The sequence below is a fragment of the Saccharomyces cerevisiae genome, chromosome IV (assembly GCF_000146045.2).
Source record: "Saccharomyces cerevisiae S288C chromosome IV, complete sequence".
Lineage (NCBI taxonomy): Eukaryota > Fungi > Ascomycota > Saccharomycetes > Saccharomycetales > Saccharomycetaceae > Saccharomyces > Saccharomyces cerevisiae.
In genome coordinates this window covers 864,993-884,247 of record NC_001136.10, presented here as the reverse complement: position 1 = coordinate 884,247, position 19,255 = coordinate 864,993, and the positions used below count along the sequence as shown (strand labels likewise).

Sequence of the window (19,255 nt, the reverse complement as noted above, 5' to 3'; positions counted from 1 at the left end):
TCGGGATATTAGTGTTAAAGAGGCCATTGTTGGAATAAAAATCAACTATCATCTACTAACTAGTATTTACGTTACTAGTATATTATCATATACGGTGTTAGAAGATGACGCAAATGATGAGAAATAGTCATCTAAATTAGTGGAAGCTGAAACGCAAGGATTGATAATGTAATAGGATCAATGAATATTAACATATAAAACGATGATAATAATATTTATAGAATTGTGTAGAATTGCAGATTCCCTTTTATGGATTCCTAAATCCTCGAGGAGAACTTCTAGTATATTCTGTATACCTAATATTATAGCCTTTATCAACAATGGAATCCCAACAATTATCTAATTACCCACATATATCTCATGGTAGCGCCTGTGCTTCGGTTACTTCTAAGGAAGTCCACACAAATCAAGATCCGTTAGACGTTTCAGCTTCCAAAATTCAAGAATATGATAAGGCTTCCACTAAGGCTAACTCTCAACAGACAACAACACCTGCTTCATCAGCTGTTCCAGAGAACCCCCATCATGCCTCTCCTCAACCTGCTTCAGTACCACCTCCACAGAATGGGCCGTACCCACAGCAGTGCATGATGACCCAAAACCAAGCCAATCCATCTGGTTGGTCATTTTACGGACACCCATCTATGATTCCGTATACACCTTATCAAATGTCGCCTATGTACTTTCCACCTGGGCCACAATCACAGTTTCCGCAGTATCCATCATCAGTTGGAACGCCTCTGAGCACTCCATCACCTGAGTCAGGTAATACATTTACTGATTCATCCTCAGCGGACTCTGATATGACATCCACTAAAAAATATGTCAGACCACCACCAATGTTAACCTCACCTAATGACTTTCCAAATTGGGTTAAAACATACATCAAATTTTTACAAAACTCGAATCTCGGTGGTATTATTCCGACAGTAAACGGAAAACCCGTACGTCAGATCACTGATGATGAACTCACCTTCTTGTATAACACTTTTCAAATATTTGCTCCCTCTCAATTCCTACCTACCTGGGTCAAAGACATCCTATCCGTTGATTATACGGATATCATGAAAATTCTTTCCAAAAGTATTGAAAAAATGCAATCTGATACCCAAGAGGCAAACGACATTGTGACCCTGGCAAATTTGCAATATAATGGCAGTACACCTGCAGATGCATTTGAAACAAAAGTCACAAACATTATCGACAGACTGAACAATAATGGCATTCATATCAATAACAAGGTCGCATGCCAATTAATTATGAGAGGTCTATCTGGCGAATATAAATTTTTACGCTACACACGTCATCGACATCTAAATATGACAGTCGCTGAACTGTTCTTAGATATCCATGCTATTTATGAAGAACAACAGGGATCGAGAAACAGCAAACCTAATTACAGGAGAAATCGGAGTGATGAGAAGAATGATTCTCGCAGCTATACGAATACAACCAAACCCAAAGTTATAGCTCGGAATCCTCAAAAAACAAATAATTCGAAATCGAAAACAGCCAGGGCTCACAATGTATCCACATCTATTAACTCTCCCAGCACGGACAACGATTCCATCAGTAAATCAACTACTGAACCGATTCAATTGAACAATAAGCACGACCTTCATCTTAGGCCAGAAACTTACTGAATCTACAGTAAATCATACTAATCATTCTGATGATGAACTCCCTGGACACCTCCTTCTCGATTCAGGAGCATCACGAACCCTTATAAGATCTGCTCATCACATACACTCAGCATCATCTAATCCTGACATAAACGTAGTTGATGCTCAAAAAAGAAATATACCAATTAACGCTATTGGTGACCTACAATTTCACTTCCAGGACAACACCAAAACATCAATAAAGGTATTGCACACTCCTAACATAGCCTATGACTTACTCAGTTTGAATGAATTGGCTGCAGTAGATATCACAGCATGCTTTACCAAAAACGTCTTAGAACGATCTGACGGCACTGTACTTGCACCTATCGTAAAATATGGAGACTTTTACTGGGTATCTAAAAAGTACTTGCTTCCATCAAATATCTCCGTACCCACCATCAATAATGTCCATACAAGTGAAAGTACACGCAAATATCCTTATCCTTTCATTCATCGAATGCTTGCGCATGCCAATGCACAGACAATTCGATACTCACTTAAAAATAACACCATCACGTATTTTAACGAATCAGATGTCGACTGGTCTAGTGCTATTGACTATCAATGTCCTGATTGTTTAATCGGCAAAAGCACCAAACACAGACATATCAAAGGTTCACGACTAAAATACCAAAATTCATACGAACCCTTTCAATACCTACATACTGACATATTTGGTCCAGTTCACAACCTACCAAATAGTGCACCATCCTATTTCATCTCATTTACTGATGAGACAACAAAATTCCGTTGGGTTTATCCATTACACGACCGTCGCGAGGACTCTATCCTCGATGTTTTTACTACGATACTAGCTTTTATTAAAAACCAGTTTCAGGCCAGTGTCTTGGTTATACAAATGGACCGTGGTTCTGAGTATACTAACAGAACTCTCCATAAATTCCTTGAAAAAAATGGTATAACTCCATGCTATACAACCACAGCGGATTCCCGAGCACATGGAGTCGCTGAACGGCTAAACCGTACCTTATTAGATGACTGCCGTACTCAACTGCAATGTAGTGGTTTACCGAACCATTTATGGTTCTCTGCAATCGAATTTTCTACTATTGTGAGAAATTCACTAGCTTCACCTAAAAGCAAAAAATCTGCAAGACAACATGCTGGCTTGGCAGGACTTGATATCAGTACTTTGTTACCTTTCGGTCAACCTGTTATCGTCAATGATCACAACCCTAACTCCAAAATACATCCTCGTGGCATCCCAGGCTACGCTCTACATCCGTCTCGAAACTCTTATGGATATATCATCTATCTTCCATCCTTAAAGAAGACAGTAGATACAACTAACTATGTTATTCTTCAGGGCAAGGACTCCAGATTAGATCAATTCAATTACGACGCACTCACTTTCGATGAAGACTTAAACCGTTTAACTGCTTCATATCAATCGTTCATTGCGTCAAATGAGATCCAACAATCCAATGATCTTAACATAGAATCAGACCATGACTTTCAATCTGATATTGAACTATATCCTGAGCAACCGAGAAATGTCCTTTCAAAAGCTGTGAGTCCAACCGATTCCACACCCCCGTCAACTCATACTGAAGATTCGAAACGTGTTTCTAAAACCAATATTCGCGCACCCAGAGAAGTTGACCCCAACATATCTGAATCTAATATTCTTCCATCTAAGAAGAGATCTAGCACCCCCCAAATTTCCGATATCGAGAGTACCGATTCGGGTGGTATGCATAGATTAGATGTTCCTTTACTTGCTCCCATGTCCCAATCTAACACACATGAGTCGTCGTACGCCAGTAAATCTAAAGATTTCAGACACTCAGACTCGTACAGTGAAAATGAGACTAATCATACAAACGTACCAATATCCAGTACGGGTGGTACCAACAACAAAACTGTTCCGCAGATAAGTGACCAAGAGACTGAGAAAAGGATTATACACCGTTCACCTTCAATCGATGCTTCTCCACCGGAAAATAATTCATCGCACAATATTGTTCCTATCAAAACGCCAACTACTGTTTCTGAACAGAATACCGAGGAATCTATCATCGCTGATCTCCCACTCCCTGATCTACCTCCAGAATCTCCTACCGAATTCCCTGACCCATTTAAAGAACTCCCACCGATAAATTCTCATCAAACTAATTCCAGTTTGGGTGGTATTGGTGACTCTAATGCCTATACTACTATCAACAGTAAGAAAAGATCATTAGAAGATAATGAAACTGAAATTAAGGTATCACGAGACACATGGAATACTAAGAATATGCGTAGTTTAGAACCTCCGAGATCGAAGAAACGAATTCACCTGATTGCAGCTGTAAAAGCAGTAAAATCAATCAAACCAATACGGACAACTTTAAGATACGATGAGGCAATCACCTATAATAAAGATATTAAAGAAAAGGAAAAATATATCGAAGCATACCACAAAGAAGTCAACCAACTATTGAAAATGAATACTTGGGACACTGACAAATATTATGACAGAAAAGAAATAGACCCTAAAAGAGTAATAAACTCAATGTTTATCTTCAACAAGAAACGTGACGGAACTCATAAAGCTAGATTTGTTGCAAGAGGTGACATTCAGCATCCTGATACGTACGATACAGGTATGCAATCCAACACTGTACATCATTATGCGTTGATGACATCCCTGTCACTTGCATTAGACAATAACTACTATATTACACAATTAGACATATCTTCGGCATATTTGTATGCAGACATCAAAGAAGAATTATACATAAGACCTCCACCACATTTAGGAATGAATGATAAGTTGATACGTTTGAAGAAATCACTTTATGGATTGAAACAAAGTGGAGCGAACTGGTACGAAACTATCAAATCATACCTGATAAAACAGTGTGGTATGGAAGAAGTTCGTGGATGGTCATGCGTATTTAAGAATAGTCAAGTAACAATTTGCTTATTCGTTGATGATATGATATTGTTCAGCAAAGACTTAAATGCAAATAAGAAAATCATAACAACACTCAAGAAACAATACGATACAAAGATAATAAATCTGGGTGAAAGTGATAACGAAATTCAGTACGACATACTTGGCTTAGAAATCAAATATCAAAGAGGTAAATACATGAAATTAGGTATGGAAAAATCCTTGACAGAAAAATTACCCAAACTAAACGTACCTTTGAACCCAAAAGGAAAGAAACTTAGAGCTCCAGGTCAACCAGGTCATTATATAGACCAGGATGAACTAGAAATAGATGAAGATGAATACAAAGAGAAAGTGCATGAAATGCAAAAGTTGATTGGTCTAGCTTCATATGTTGGATATAAATTTAGATTTGACTTACTATACTACATCAACACACTTGCTCAACATATACTATTCCCCTCTAGGCAAGTTTTAGACATGACATATGAGTTAATACAATTCATGTGGGACACTAGAGATAAACAATTAATATGGCACAAAAACAAACCTACCAAGCCAGATAATAAACTAGTCGCAATAAGTGATGCTTCATATGGTAACCAACCATATTACAAGTCACAAATTGGTAACATTTTCCTACTCAACGGAAAAGTGATTGGAGGAAAGTCGACAAAGGCTTCGTTAACATGCACTTCAACTACAGAAGCAGAAATACACGCAGTCAGTGAAGCTATTCCGCTATTGAATAACCTCAGTCACCTTGTGCAAGAACTTAACAAGAAACCAATTATTAAAGGCTTACTTACTGATAGTAGATCAACGATCAGTATAATTAAGTCTACAAATGAAGAGAAATTTAGAAACAGATTTTTTGGCACAAAGGCAATGAGACTTAGAGATGAAGTATCAGGTAATAATTTATACGTATACTACATCGAGACCAAGAAGAACATTGCTGATGTGATGACAAAACCTCTTCCGATAAAAACATTTAAACTATTAACAAACAAATGGATTCATTAGATCTATTACATTATGGGTGGTATGTTGGAATAAAAATCAACTATCATCTACTAACTAGTATTTACGTTACTAGTATATTATCATATACGGTGTTAGAAGATGACGCAAATGATGAGAAATAGTCATCTAAATTAGTGGAAGCTGAAACGCAAGGATTGATAATGTAATAGGATCAATGAATATTAACATATAAAACGATGATAATAATATTTATAGAATTGTGTAGAATTGCAGATTCCCTTTTATGGATTCCTAAATCCTCGAGGAGAACTTCTAGTATATTCTGTATACCTAATATTATAGCCTTTATCAACAATGGAATCCCAACAATTATCTAATTACCCACATATTTCTCAGCCATAGTATCAGGTTTAGGATATACTTGAACTTTTCCTAGGGGACACAGAGATGAGTCGTATTTTCTAAGTAATGATGATATTATTTCCTCTTTCATTTTATATATTGTTGCTTATTATCATATTATTTTATCCACCTTGGCATTTCTTGTTCTCAATTTTTTTGTCATCTTCTTTCACCACATATGATGATATATCAACAAAAAGGAATAGTCAATAGATGTTATTTATTTTCATTCGGAGAAACGAGTGAATATATGTTGGAATAAAAATCCACTATCGTCTATCAACTAATAGTTATAGTATCAATATATTATCATATACGGTGTTAGATGATGACATAAGTTATGAGAAGCTGTCATCGAAGTTAGAGGAAGCTGAAGTGCAAGGATTGATAATGTAATAGGATAATGAAACATATAAAAACGGAATGAGGAACAATCGTAATATTAGTATGTAGAAATATAGATTCCATTTCGAGGATTCCTATATCATCGAGGAGAACTTCCAGTATATTCTTTACTGTAGAGAATGTGGATTTTGATGTAATTGTTGGGATTCCATTGTGATTAAGGCTATAATATTAGGTATGTAGATATACTAGAAGTTCTCCTCAAGGATTTAGGAATCCATAAAAGGGAATCTGCAATTCTACACAATTCTATAAATATTATTATCATCGTTTTATATGTTAATATTCATTGATCCTATTACATTATCAATCCTTGCGTTTCAGCTTCCACTAATTTAGATGACTATTTCTCATCATTTGCGTCATCTTCTAACACCGTATATGATAATATACTAGTAACGTAAATACTAGTTAGTAGATGATAGTTGATTTTTATTCCAACATACCACCCATAATGTAATAGATCTAATGAATCCATTTGTTAGTTAATAGTTTAAATGTTTTTATCGGAAGAGGTTTTGTCATCACATCAGCAATGTTCTTCTTGGTCTCGATGTAGTATACGTATAAATTATTACCTGATACTTCATCTCTAAGTCTCATTGCCTTTGTGCCAAAAAATCTGTTTCTAAATTTCTCTTCATTTGTAGACTTAATTATACTGATCGTTGATCTACTATCAGTAAGTAAGCCTTTAATAATTGGTTTCTTGTTAAGTTCTTGCACAAGGTGACTGAGGTTATTCAATAGCGGTATAGCTTCACTGACTGCGTGTATTTCTGCTTCTGTAGTTGAAGTGCATGTTAACGAAGCCTTTGTCGACTTTCCTCCAATCACTTTTCCGTTGAGTAGGAAAATGTTACCAATTTGTGACTTGTAATATGGTTGGTTACCATATGAAGCATCGCTTATTGCGACTAGTTTATTATCTGGCTTGGTAGGTTTGTTTTTGTGCCATATTAATTGTTTATCTCTAGTGTCCCACATGAATTGTATTAACTCATATGTCATGTCTAAAACTTGCCTAGAGGGGAATAGTATATGTTGAGCAAGTGTGTTGATGTAGTATAGTAAGTCAAATCTAAATTTATATCCAACATATGAAGCTAGACCAATCAACTTTTGCATTTCATGCACTTTCTCTTTGTATTCATCTTCATCTATTTCTAGTTCATCCTGGTCTATATAATGACCTGGTTGACCTGGAGCTCTAAGTTTCTTTCCTTTTGGGTTCAAAGGTACGTTTAGTTTGGGTAATTTTTCTGTCAAGGATTTTTCCATACCTAATTTCATGTACTTGCTTCTTTGATATTTGATCTCTAATCCAAGTATGTCGTACTGAATTTCGTTATCACCTTCACCCAGATTTATTATCTTTGTATCGTATTGTTTCTTGAGTGTTGTTATGATTTTCTTATTTGCATTTAAGTCTTTGCTAAATAAAATCATGTCGTCAACGAATAAGCAAATTGTTACTTGACTATTCTTAAATACGCATGACCATCCGCGAACTTCTTGCATGTCGCAACAATTTATTAAATATGATTTAATGGTTTCATACCAGTTTGCACCACTTTGTTTCAAACCATAGAGTGATTTTCTCAAACGTAGTAACTTATCATTCAAACCTAAATGTGGTGGAGGTCTTATGTATAATTCTTCTTTGATATCAGCATATAAGTAAGCAGAGGATATGTCCAGCTGTGTGATATAATAGTCATTGTCTAATGCGATTGACAATGACGTCATCAGTGCATAGTGATGTACGGTATTGGATTGCATATCAGAATCATATGTATCGGGGTGTTGAATGTCGCCTCTTGCAACAAATCTAGCTTTGTGTGTACCATCACGTTTCTTGTTAAATATAAACATTGAGTTTATTACTTTTTTAGGATCTATGTCATTTCTATCATAATATTTGTTTGTATCCCAAGTGTTCATTTTCAATAGTTGGCTAATTTCTTTATGATAAGCTTCAACATATCTGTCTTTTTCTTTGTTGTCTTTATTATATGTAATTGCTTCATCATATCTTAAGGTCGTTCGAACTGGTTTGATCGATTTCACTCCTTTTATTGCTGCAATTAAATTTATGCGTTTCTTCGATCTTGGTGGTTCCAGACTTCTCATATTCTTATTATTCCATGTGTCTCGGGATACCTCAATTTCAGTTTCATTATCTTCTAATGATCTTTTCTTACTTTTGGTAGTAGTCAGAACATTAGAATCATCCATACCACCCAAACTGGAATTAGTCTGACGAGAGTGTATGTGTGGAATATCTTTTGCAACATCAGAAGTGTCCGTAGGAGATTTATGGGTTAAGTCAGGAAGTGGGAGGTCGTCAAGAATAGAATCAGCCGTAACATTTTTTGAGGATTTGTCAGGCATTATATTAGGAGTCGCATGGTCAGAAGATCGATATTCTGGCGGATCCGTATCAATGGAGGGTGTATTATCACATACAGCCTTTGTTTCTATGGAGATGATGGGAGTAGTGGATTCACTGTTGGACGAACGGTCATCTATTGAGGGCGTACTATTTGTAGTCCTGTATTTGATATTTGTATCACTATTTCGTTGAATATATGGTTCCTCCGTACCACCCAAACGTGTAGTTTTGATGTTTTCAAGTCCATAATTAACTCTATCCTGTGAGGTCAAATCAATCATATCATTGGGACTACCAGGTCGCTTTTGGTTTCGTGCAGTGAAGGTAGACGAGTGTCTAGGTGAAGTAGTATCTGATTCAATGGTACCACCCATTTCGGTACTCTCTTTATTAATGATATGGGGTGTACGAGATCGTATAGTAGATGGAAGAATATTGTATTCAGATATGTCGGCATCAACTTCTTTTGGTGCACGTACCTTTTGGACTGGTTCCTTGTCTAATTGTAAAGGGTTCAATGATTGGGACGAGAAATCGTTCACTAGAGGATCAGAGTTTATTTCAATCTCCGATTGATAGTCATGATCAGATTCTGTATTTTGATCATATGACTGCTCCGTTTCATTTTGTTCAATAAAAGATTGGTTATGGGCTGTTAAACGATTGAGATCATCATCAAAAGTGAGTGTATCGTAGTCGAACTGGTCCAATTTCGTTTGATTGTTTTGTAATATAACGTAATTGGTAGTATCTACTGTCTTTTTTAAGGATGGAAGATAGATAATATAGCCATAAGAGTTTCGTGACGGATGTAAGGCGTAACCTGGAATGCCACGAGGATGTATTTTCGAGTCGGGATTATGGTTGTTAACTATAACCGGTTGACCGAAAGGTAGTATAGTAGTAATGTCCAGTCCAGCTAAACCTGCATGTTGTCTGGCAGATTTATCGTTTTTTGGTGAGACTAATGAATTTCTGATTATAGTAGAAAATTCGACTGCTGAGAACCATAGATGATTTGGTAGACCACTGCAATGAAGCAGTGTGCGACAATCGTTTAATAAAGTACGATTTAATCGTTCAGCGACACCGTGTGCTCTAGAATCTGCCGTGGTTGTATAGCATGCAGTAATACCTCTGTTCGTAAAGAACTTATGAAGAGTTTTGTTAGTGTACTCGGAGCCACGATCCATCTGGATAACTAGAACGCGAGCATTGAATTGGTTCTTAATAAATGCTAATATCGATGTAAAAACATTGAGGATAGATTCTTCACGACGGTCGTGTAATGGGTACACCCATTGGAATCTGGTTTTCTCATCTGTAAACGATATAAAGTAAGAAGGTGCACTTTTCGGTAAGTGATGTACAGGACCAAATATATCGGTATGCAAGTACTGAAAAGGCTCATATGATTCTTGGTACTTTAGTCGTGATCCTTTGACATGCCTATGTTTCGTGCTTTTGCCGATTAGACAGTCAGGACATTGATATGTGCTAGCGTTAGACCATTCAATATCCGATTCTTTCAAATATGTAACTGCATTCTTCTTAAGAGACTTCTGAATACTTCGGAAGTTAGCATGTCCAAGCATTCGATGTATTAACGGATATGGATATTTATTTACGCTTTTGCTTTTGTTGACGTTGTTTATTGTTAGCTTTGAAATGTGCGAAGGAATTAGGTATTTTTTAGATAACCAGTAAAAGTCTCCATGTTTGACTATGGGAGCTAGTACTGTACCATCCGATCTTTCTAAAGTGTTTCTGGTAAAGCAGGCAGTAATATTTTGGTTAGCCAGCTCACTCAAACTTAATAGATCATAGGCTATGTTTGGTGTGTGTAGTGCTTTTATTGATGTTTTGGTGCCGTTCTGAAAGTTGAAGTGAAGATTACCAATGGCATTTATAGGAATGTCTTGTTTTTGAGCATCGACTATGTTTATTTCAGAATTGGGTGTTGCATGGTGTAAATAATGGGCTGATCTGACAAGCGTTTGCGAAGCTCCTGAATCAATAAGAAGGTGATCAGGTAGTTCGTCATTCGAGTCTATTGTGCGTGTTGGCTTAGATTCTTTCTGTTGCTGGCCTAAGACTAAGTTCGTTGTCATCGCTTAAGTATTGTGATGAAACGGTTGATTCATTAATGTGATCACTGTTCACCCTTGAGAATTTACTGGATGTAGCAATATTGTGAGCTTTTGCTGCTCTTGGTTTTGAACTATTTGTTCTATGATAATTACGAGTTGTAACCTTCGTGTTAGTCGTGTTTGGAGATGTGCGAGAAACATTTTTGTATTCGCTGTGTTGTTTGTATTGGGACGGTTTATTTAGATTCATGATTTTATTTTCGTCATATATTAATTGAATTTCAGCGAATAATTGGGAAAGTTTCATGTTCGTTTTGGTACGATATTGATTACGTAGGTATTTGAAATCACCGGATAGACCTTTAAGTATTAGTTGACAGGCCAATCTGTCGCTAACATTGATATTGTTTTCTTTTAGCCTTTGAATGATCGTGCTGACTGTAATTTCAAATGTATCAGCAGATGTACTTCCGTTGTACTCAAGGTTGGCAAGAGCTATCCAATCTTTTAATTCTTGATTGTTAGTTTGCATTTTGGACACACTTTTACAAAGGACTGTAAGGATGTCAGAATAATTAATTTCTAAAATTTGTTTTACCCATGTTGGCAATAAATGAAATGGGGCAAATGCTTGGAAGGTATTGTATATATACGCATGTTCTTCATAAGTCATTTGTCTTTTGATTTCACCCTGGTCATTTGGAATAATGTCACCGAGATTAGAGTTCTTCAAAAATCTGATGTAAAATTTAACCCATGTAGAAAAGTTTTCTTCTGATGTTAAAGTGTGTGGTGGTAAGACATTATTTCTCACCTTTGTCTTAGCTTGAGGTACTTCAGAGTGTTGATCCTGTGAATCGATTGGATCAGGTGAGGAAGTACTCAGCGGTGGGATATACTGTGGCAGCGGATAGTGTGGGTCCGGTTGATAATACGCAGGTGACGTTTGATAATGTGAACACGTCATCATAGATGGTTGTTGGTAATGTGCCCAGTTAGAGGCCATAGCTTTGTTTGGGGTCATCATGCCGTGCTGTTGGTACTGTCCATTCTGTGGAGGTGGTACTGAAGCAGGTTGAGGAGAGACATGATGATGGTTCTCTGGAACAGCTGATGTCCCAGGTGTTGTCTCTTCTTGAGAATTAACCTTAGTGGAATCTCTATCAAATTCCGGTAAATTGGAAGCTGAAACGGCTAACGGATCTTGATTTGATGGGACTTCCTTAGAAGTAACCGAAGCATAGGCGCTACCATGTTGGGAATGTGGATTTTGATGTAATTGTTGGGATTCCATTGTGATTAAGGCTATAATATTAGGTATGTAGATATACTAGAAGTTCTCCTCAAGGATTTAGGAATCCATAAAAGGGAATCTGCAATTCTACACAATTCTATAAATATTATTATCATCGTTTTATATGTTAATATTCATTGATCCTATTACATTATCAATCCTTGCGTTTCAGCTTCCACTAATTTAGATGACTATTTCTCATCATTTGCGTCATCTTCTAACACCGTATATGATAATATACTAGTAACGTAAATACTAGTTAGTAGATGATAGTTGATTTTTATTCCAACATTTACACCTAATATCATAGCCTTTGTCAACAATGGAATCCCAACAATTATCTCAAATTTCATCCATTTCTCAATATAGATAAGCATAGATATTATATTTTCGATAGCGACTTTATTATTAGGCATATAGAATGCATTAAAAGTTCTCTTCGAGGATTTAGAAATCCACAAGAGTGATCGATATTTTTATATAATAAAAATATTATTCTTTTATTTTATATGCTGTTAATTAATTATCCTGTCACATTACCAATTCTTGAACTTCAGCGTCCATTAAATTAGATAATTGCTTCTCATACAATGTGATTTCTTACACCGCATGTGATAGGATACTAGTACGACGAATAACTTCAAATTTTATTTCAACAACAGATGAACGATGGTCAATTCTTGTTCCAACGTAACGATCCCATCATATTATATACATTTTTGCTTAAAAGTAATTATACAGTCTTTCGCAGCATAGATGAAAGGCTATGTGATTTCGTTTTTTATATTGACCACTTCTTGAACAAACGAATCAGTTATCGCATACCAATTCTAATAAGAAACAACAACACAAACATTTTAAACAACTGTCCAAGCAGCTTTCCTCCTTTGGTTGACCTTGTTGGACATAGACTGGTTGCTGCTGAGGATAACCCTGTTGCGGTGGACCTTGTTGATAATAACCTTGTTGTGGTGGACCTTGTTGATAATAACCTTGCTGTGGGGGTCCTTGTTGGTAGTAACCTTGTTGTTGGCTCATTAGTTTTCGCTCTTTTGACTTGTTTCGAAGACGGATAGTCTCCCTTTGCCTTTCTTTATTTTTATTCTGGCACTTTAGTTTATATAACGTTGCAGTTCACCATCGGCCTCGAGCAAAAAAAAACAGTAGAAGGCAAAGCAAAGTAAACAGGCAGTAAGCGCAAAGAAAAGTTCGTACAGATATAATCGAATTTTCTCGTTTTTTGACATTTCGTATCCTCTTAAAGCCGCTTAGCCACACACTGCGGAAGAGATATGGCATGGTTCCGAACAATTAGGTTTGGAATAGGGTCTCGCTGAATTATTAGCTAGCGTGGCTTATGCAAGCCTGACGTGGCCTGAGAATATGGAAAAAAGAAAAAAAAAAAGCAAAAATAGAAAATAAGAAAAGGATTGAAATTAAAATATTAAAATTAAAGGGAAAAGAATAGATTTATATAACTTGAATTAAATTAAATCAAAGTAGATTAGACTGAGTACATAGACGATAGGTTATTTACCTGTGCCCTACTCAGTCTTTATAATTTTTCTGGTTAGGGTCGTCTCTATACGACGATTGAGTTTTTTTCTGGGGCAGAGGATCTACAGAATCTTCTATGAATTCGTAAAACCTATTGGCGTAGTCTCTTGGAGGTATGGCACTCACCAACTTGGTATCATGGCGTAGACTTCTCCAAAACGTTTCTAATTTCTTCATAACTGAGTAATTAGTCAAGAAATCGATTATCCCCACGTAATAAATCAAATCCACATCATTGTTGAATTGATCAGATGCTCGAATTCCACCTTCAAACTCTCTAAAAAAATGTCGTACTACCGTTCCGGTACCGGTTCTTATGGGTCCTTGAGTCTGTGGTTGCTCCTCAATAGATGCCGTATCCGCCAATTGTAAGTCGTCTTCTTTAGCTTTATTGATGTCATGAATGCCAATTAACAAGGAATAGTCCATTGTATTCAATTTAGCAAGCAATTCCACATCTTTTTTCAGCTGTGTCAAAAAAGTCTTCTTCTTCAATGGACCGAATTTAATTTTCTGACCTTCTTCAAGCCAATTTAAATCTTTCATCACAGGCCTATATGATCTATCTTTCGCCAACCTTTCTTTATCCAAATTGGTAAAACGGCCCCATGTGGAACCTTTTAAATCATAAGTAATGTGAATGTCTAAGTGTGGTGGAAATAAGTTATTCATGACTAGGAAGTAAATTTTCCGATGCTTAATTTTATTTTGAAACGATATAGGCATTTTCACTCTATGCAAACCATAAAATTGACAAATCAAAGTGTTTGGATTGTCTCTTACATGGTTATAGTATTCTTGTATGTGCTTTCTCAGATGAATATGCTCAGAATGATGTATGGTCTTGATAATATATTTGTAATCTCTCGAATAATAAAAAAATGAACCACTTTTACCTGGCGAGTTCAACTCACTCAAAATGTACTTGGAAGTTAACGAAACCAAATAATCAGCAGGGTCTAAGCCGAATAATGCACGAAGTTCCCTAAAGACTTCGGGACAGTAGTCCTTAAACTTAAATGCATACTGAGAAGAAGGGGTCAATTCATTTCCGTGATAATCAAAGGCAAGCTTCTTCGTAAATCTAAAGTCTGCCGGAGTTAAAGGTTTCATTATGCCAGAACAACGTGACACTGCGACACGAATACCAGTTAGCATGTTATAAGCTATAATAAAGTTGACATGGCCTTCACTGACTTTATTACCGATCAAAACACGATCGTCATCCACCAAAAATGTTTTTCTTTTCCTTTTCATTTCTCTTTTATGCAGCAAAGATTGTCTCATCTTCTTAATTTCTGCCGTTGCAGACTCTGATCTTTTCAGACCCGTAGCAGCGGTAGTAGTAGTAGTATTATTATTAACAGCAGCAGCATTAGCAGCGTGATTATGGTTGGTGCCACGACTGTGTTGATAGTAGTGGTCATTCTCTGGCGGCAAAGAAGTGGTTGATTTGGATATCATATGATATTGCTTTGACTTTTGAGAAGGTTGTGGAAGTGGGTGAAGAGGCAAAGAAGTCATTGAGTGACTAATTTTAGTAGCAGAATTTGGTTTCATGCTGGTATCTCCATTGGCCAATTTTATTACATCTGAATCATCCATAGGTAGAATTTGAGAATGCTTGGAAGCGTGAAAGGGAATATTGGGCAGGTTTGAATCCTGAGTATTTCTTCTTTGCTTAATTGTCGTGGAAGTTGCTGTTACTGCCGATATTCTGGAAGATCGCCTCGAAACGCGCTTGTTTAGTAAAATATGATCGTCATTTAAGTCTTGTATATACGAATCTGTGTGAACAAGACTGGAATTGTCCAAATCCAAACAATTATTCGAGTTTAACGAGGGTGTTGTTATTTTCTTCGACTCCTTACCTTCGGGAAAACTATATTTCTGCATTTCCTTGTTACTAGTGCTATTTGGTCGGGGAGAAGTTATGGTGTTTGGATGATCATCATCCGTATTATTATTGCTGTTGTCATGCAAAGGATCAATTGATATTGAGTAGTTTCTCTTCACCAGCCTCGAATTATTTATTGTTGGGTTTAACTCTTCAATAGAGGTCGGAGTGGAAGACTCACCATCTGACAAGCGAGGACTTTCCATGTTTGACTCCGAATTCGATGAAGAATGGTAGCTAGTGTGATTATTGCGATCCTTTTTTATTCGATGGTTCGAATCCGGATTCGAATTCGAATTCGGCACCGAACGGTCTTGATGTCGCTCAATTATTGCAGAGTGCAATAGCGATGGTTCCTGTTCTGTTTTGCGACTGGTGGATGTTGTCAGATGTAGCGGTACAACTGAAGGAGGTTGTGATCGCAAGACTGACATGAGTTAGAAACTATTGATAGGGAAAAGCGATATAGGGCAACTGTCTCGGGGGGTGTAAACAGGTTTCGTACTCTCTTGCTTATGAATGTGCTACTTCTTGTTCCTATTTTTTGTTTCTGTCCTTGTTTTTTCTTTGCTTGTCCCTCCGTATTTGCTTCTTTGTTGTCACGCTTTTGTTATTTCCACCTCTATCTTTCCTCTCTGTCCCATTCCCCATCCATTCCTTTCTTTTTTTTTTTAACCTGTGTTTTGTTTTCCCAGAATGGGCGGCACGTTCTTATGTCCGTAAAAACGGATATACAAAAGCGACACGTCGTCTGAGGTGACACTCCACTCAACCCCACTTGCCCAAAACATGCATTGCTACAAGTAGTAGAGCGCAGTTTTTAAAGTCCATTGGTTGCACACGAAATCACGAGAATAATCACGAGAATAGAATGCACGTTGGATTTCGGGCATCCTATAATTGCCAAGACTGCGCTACTTCTCTTCTGTTTCGGTCCGGGTGACACGTCCGCCGTGCTTCAAGGCGCCTTTTCACCAATGCCAGGCGGAAACTGCCGCCGTCAAAAAGAAAAATGAAAAGAACATAGAGGACAAGGACAAGAGACCAGTGATCGTAAGAAGCGCCCACCTTCGCACAGCGCACAGGAACTAGGACACTACCGCACTCAAACCATTTGCATGGACCTTAACTCACGATGCTAGACAAGGCGCGCTCTCAAAGCAAACACATGGACGAATCTAATGCGGCTGCCTCTCTGCTTTCGATGGAAACAACCGCCAACAATCATCACTATTTGCACAATAAAACATCTCGTGCCACGCTGATGAATAGCAGCCAAGACGGCAAAAAACATGCAGAAGATGAAGTTAGTGATGGAGCTAACTCCCGCCATCCTACAATTTCCAGTGCTAGCATCGAATCTCTCAAGACAACCTACGATGAAAACCCTTTGCTTTCTATTATGAAATCGACATGTGCGCCCAACAACACTCCCGTGCATACTCCGTCTGGTTCGCCGAGTTTGAAAGTCCAAAGTGGCGGAGATATCAAAGACGATCCTAAGGAAAACGATACTACTACTACGACCAATACTACACTTCAAGATCGCCGTGACAGCGATAACGCTGTGCATGCTGCCGCCAGCCCACTCGCGCCTTCCAATACACCTTCGGATCCTAAGTCATTGTGCAATGGCCATGTCGCACAGGCTACAGACCCACAAATTTCCGGTGCTATTCAGCCGCAGTATACTGCAACCAACGAGGATGTTTTCCCTTACTCCTCCACCTCCACTAATAGTAACACTGCCACTACTACTATCGTCGCCGGCGCCAAAAAAAAAATACATTTGCCGCCACCACAAGCTCCAGCGGTTTCTTCCCCCGGTACCACCGCAGCAGGCTCGGGCGCGGGCACGGGCTCGGGCATCCGTTCCCGCACAGGATCGGATTTGCCGCTCATCATTACCAGCGCCAACAAGAACAACGGTAAGACTACCAATTCGCCTATGTCGATACTGAGCAGAAACAACAGTACCAACAACAACGACAATAATTCGATACAAAGCTCAGATTCGAGAGAATCCTCTAATAACAATGAGATTGGCGGGTATTTGCGCGGCGGAACTAAGCGCGGCGGCAGTCCATCTAACGACTCTCAGGTCCAGCATAATGTGCATGATGACCAATGTGCCGTGGGCGTGGCGCCCAGGAACTTCTATTTCAACAAGGATAGAGAGATAACAGACCCAAATGTAAAACTGGACGAGAACGAATCAAAAATCAACATATCGTTCTGGCTAAATTCGAAATACAGAGATGAGGCTTATTCTTTGAATGAATCATCCTCCAACAATGCTAGTTCAAACACGGATACGCCTACAAACTCTCGACATGCGAACACCAGCTCTTCCATTACCAGCAGAAACAATTTCCAGCATTTTAGGTTCAACCAAATACCTTCTCAACCTCCAACTTCCGCATCTTCGTTTACAAGCACAAACAACAACAACCCTCAACGGAACAATATCAATCGCGGTGAAGACCCGTTTGCCACTTCGTCAAGACCTTCTACTGGGTTTTTTTACGGCGATTTGCCGAATCGTAACAATAGAAATAGTCCCTTCCATACAAATGAACAATACATCCCACCACCTCCACCGAAATACATCAATTCTAAATTGGATGGATTGAGATCAAGATTATTGCTCGGTCCGAATTCTGCATCTTCATCTACCAAACTAGACGACGACTTGGGTACAGCAGCAGCAGTGCTATCAAACATGAGATCATCCCCATATAGAACTCATGATAAACCCATTTCCAATGTCAATGACATGAATAACACAAATGCGCTCGGTGTGCCGGCTAGTAGGCCTCATTCGTCATCTTTTCCATCAAAGGGTGTCTTAAGACCAATTCTGTTACGTATCCATAATTCCGAACAACAACCCATTTTCGAAAGCAACAATTCTACAGCTGTTTTTGATGAAGACCAGGACCAAAATCAAGACTTGTCTCCTTACCATTTAAATCTAAACTCTAAAAAGGTTTTAGATCCCACTTTTGAGTCAAGGACAAGGCAAGTTACTTGGAATAAGAATGGTAAGCGAATAGACAGACGCCTTTCTGCTCCAGAACAACAACAGCAACTGGAAGTTCCACCATTGAAAAAATCGAGAAGGTCAGTTGGAAACGCAAGAGTAGCAAGCCAAACCAATAGCGATTATAATTCTCTTGGCGAATCCTCAACTTCGTCAGCTCCATCGTCTCCATCTTTGAAGGCTTCTTCTGGCTTGGCATATACCGCTGATTATCCTAACGCTACTTCGCCGGATTTCGCTAAATCTAAAGGAAAAAATGTCAAGCCTAAGGCAAAATCAAAGGCGAAACAGTCATCAAAGAAAAGACCAAATAATACTACTTCGAAATCAAAAGCAAACAATTCTCAAGAATCGAATAATGCTACTTCCTCAACGTCTCAAGGTACAAGGTCCCGTACTGGTTGCTGGATTTGTAGATTAAGGAAAAAGAAGTGTACCGAGGAAAGACCGCACTGTTTCAACTGTGAAAGGTTGAAATTGGACTGTCACTATGACGCGTTCAAACCAGATTTTGTATCTGATCCAAAGAAAAAACAGATGAAACTGGAGGAAATCAAGAAAAAAACAAAAGAGGCCAAAAGAAGAGCAATGAAAAAAAAATAAAAGCTCACTGAAAAAAAAA

At 37.9% G+C, this 19,255-nt stretch overlaps 8 protein-coding genes across 8 annotated transcripts, besides 4 other annotated features; 4 read left to right on the top strand and 4 right to left on the bottom strand.

The window, feature by feature from the left end:
• The first annotated feature begins 27 nt into the window (after window positions 1–27).
• Window positions 28–5,945: a mobile genetic element (YDRCTy1-2; Ty1 element, LTR retrotransposon of the Copia (Pseudoviridae) group; contains co-transcribed genes TYA Gag and TYB Pol, encoding proteins involved in structure and function of virus-like particles, flanked by two direct repeats).
• Window positions 321–1,643, top strand: YDR210C-C (gag protein; the record flags this gene model as incomplete). The annotated part of the gene is made up of 1 exon (NM_001184435.3): window positions 321–1,643. One exon carries the CDS (start codon window positions 321–323, stop codon window positions 1,641–1,643), a length of 1,323 nt encoding a protein of 440 aa, NP_620388.3.
• YDR210C-D (gag-pol fusion protein) lies at window positions 321–5,589 on the top strand (the record flags this gene model as incomplete). The annotated part of the gene is given in 1 exon segment (NM_001184436.2): window positions 321–5,589. Coding segments are annotated over 1 exon segment (5,268 nt in total).
• Window positions 5,946–6,468: 523 nt separating the features above from the next.
• Window positions 6,469–6,800: a long terminal repeat (Ty1 LTR).
• Window positions 6,469–12,427: a mobile genetic element (YDRWTy2-2; Ty2 element, LTR retrotransposon of the Copia (Pseudoviridae) group; contains co-transcribed genes TYA Gag and TYB Pol, encoding proteins involved in structure and function of virus-like particles, flanked by two direct repeats).
• Window positions 6,823–12,136, bottom strand: YDR210W-B (gag-pol fusion protein; the record flags this gene model as incomplete). The annotated part of the gene is given in 1 exon segment (NM_001184419.4): window positions 6,823–12,136. Coding segments are annotated over 1 exon segment (5,313 nt in total).
• Window positions 10,820–12,136, bottom strand: YDR210W-A (gag protein; the record flags this gene model as incomplete). The annotated part of the gene is made up of 1 exon (NM_001184418.1): window positions 10,820–12,136. The coding sequence occupies one exon, from the start codon at window positions 12,134–12,136 to the stop codon at window positions 10,820–10,822; it is 1,317 nt and encodes a 438-aa protein (NP_058143.1).
• Window positions 12,096–12,427: a long terminal repeat (Ty1 LTR).
• A 371-nt stretch (window positions 12,428–12,798) lies between these two features.
• On the top strand, window positions 12,799–13,212 carry YDR209C (uncharacterized protein; the record flags this gene model as incomplete). The annotated part of the gene is made up of 1 exon (NM_001348813.1): window positions 12,799–13,212. One exon carries the CDS (start codon window positions 12,799–12,801, stop codon window positions 13,210–13,212), a length of 414 nt encoding a protein of 137 aa, NP_001335758.1.
• CPP2 (cysteine-rich palmitoylated domain-containing protein CPP2) lies at window positions 12,947–13,174 on the bottom strand (the record flags this gene model as incomplete). Its single annotated transcript, NM_001180518.3, has 1 exon — window positions 12,947–13,174. One exon carries the CDS (start codon window positions 13,172–13,174, stop codon window positions 12,947–12,949), a length of 228 nt encoding a protein of 75 aa, NP_010496.3.
• Window positions 13,213–13,684: 472 nt separating the features above from the next.
• MSS4 (1-phosphatidylinositol-4-phosphate 5-kinase) lies at window positions 13,685–16,024 on the bottom strand (the record flags this gene model as incomplete). The annotated part of the gene is made up of 1 exon (NM_001180516.1): window positions 13,685–16,024. One exon carries the CDS (start codon window positions 16,022–16,024, stop codon window positions 13,685–13,687), a length of 2,340 nt encoding a protein of 779 aa, NP_010494.1.
• A 701-nt stretch (window positions 16,025–16,725) lies between these two features.
• UME6 (DNA-binding transcriptional regulator UME6) lies at window positions 16,726–19,236 on the top strand (the record flags this gene model as incomplete). The annotated part of the gene is made up of 1 exon (NM_001180515.1): window positions 16,726–19,236. One exon carries the CDS (start codon window positions 16,726–16,728, stop codon window positions 19,234–19,236), a length of 2,511 nt encoding a protein of 836 aa, NP_010493.1.
• Between the last annotated feature and the right edge of the window lie 19 nt (window positions 19,237–19,255).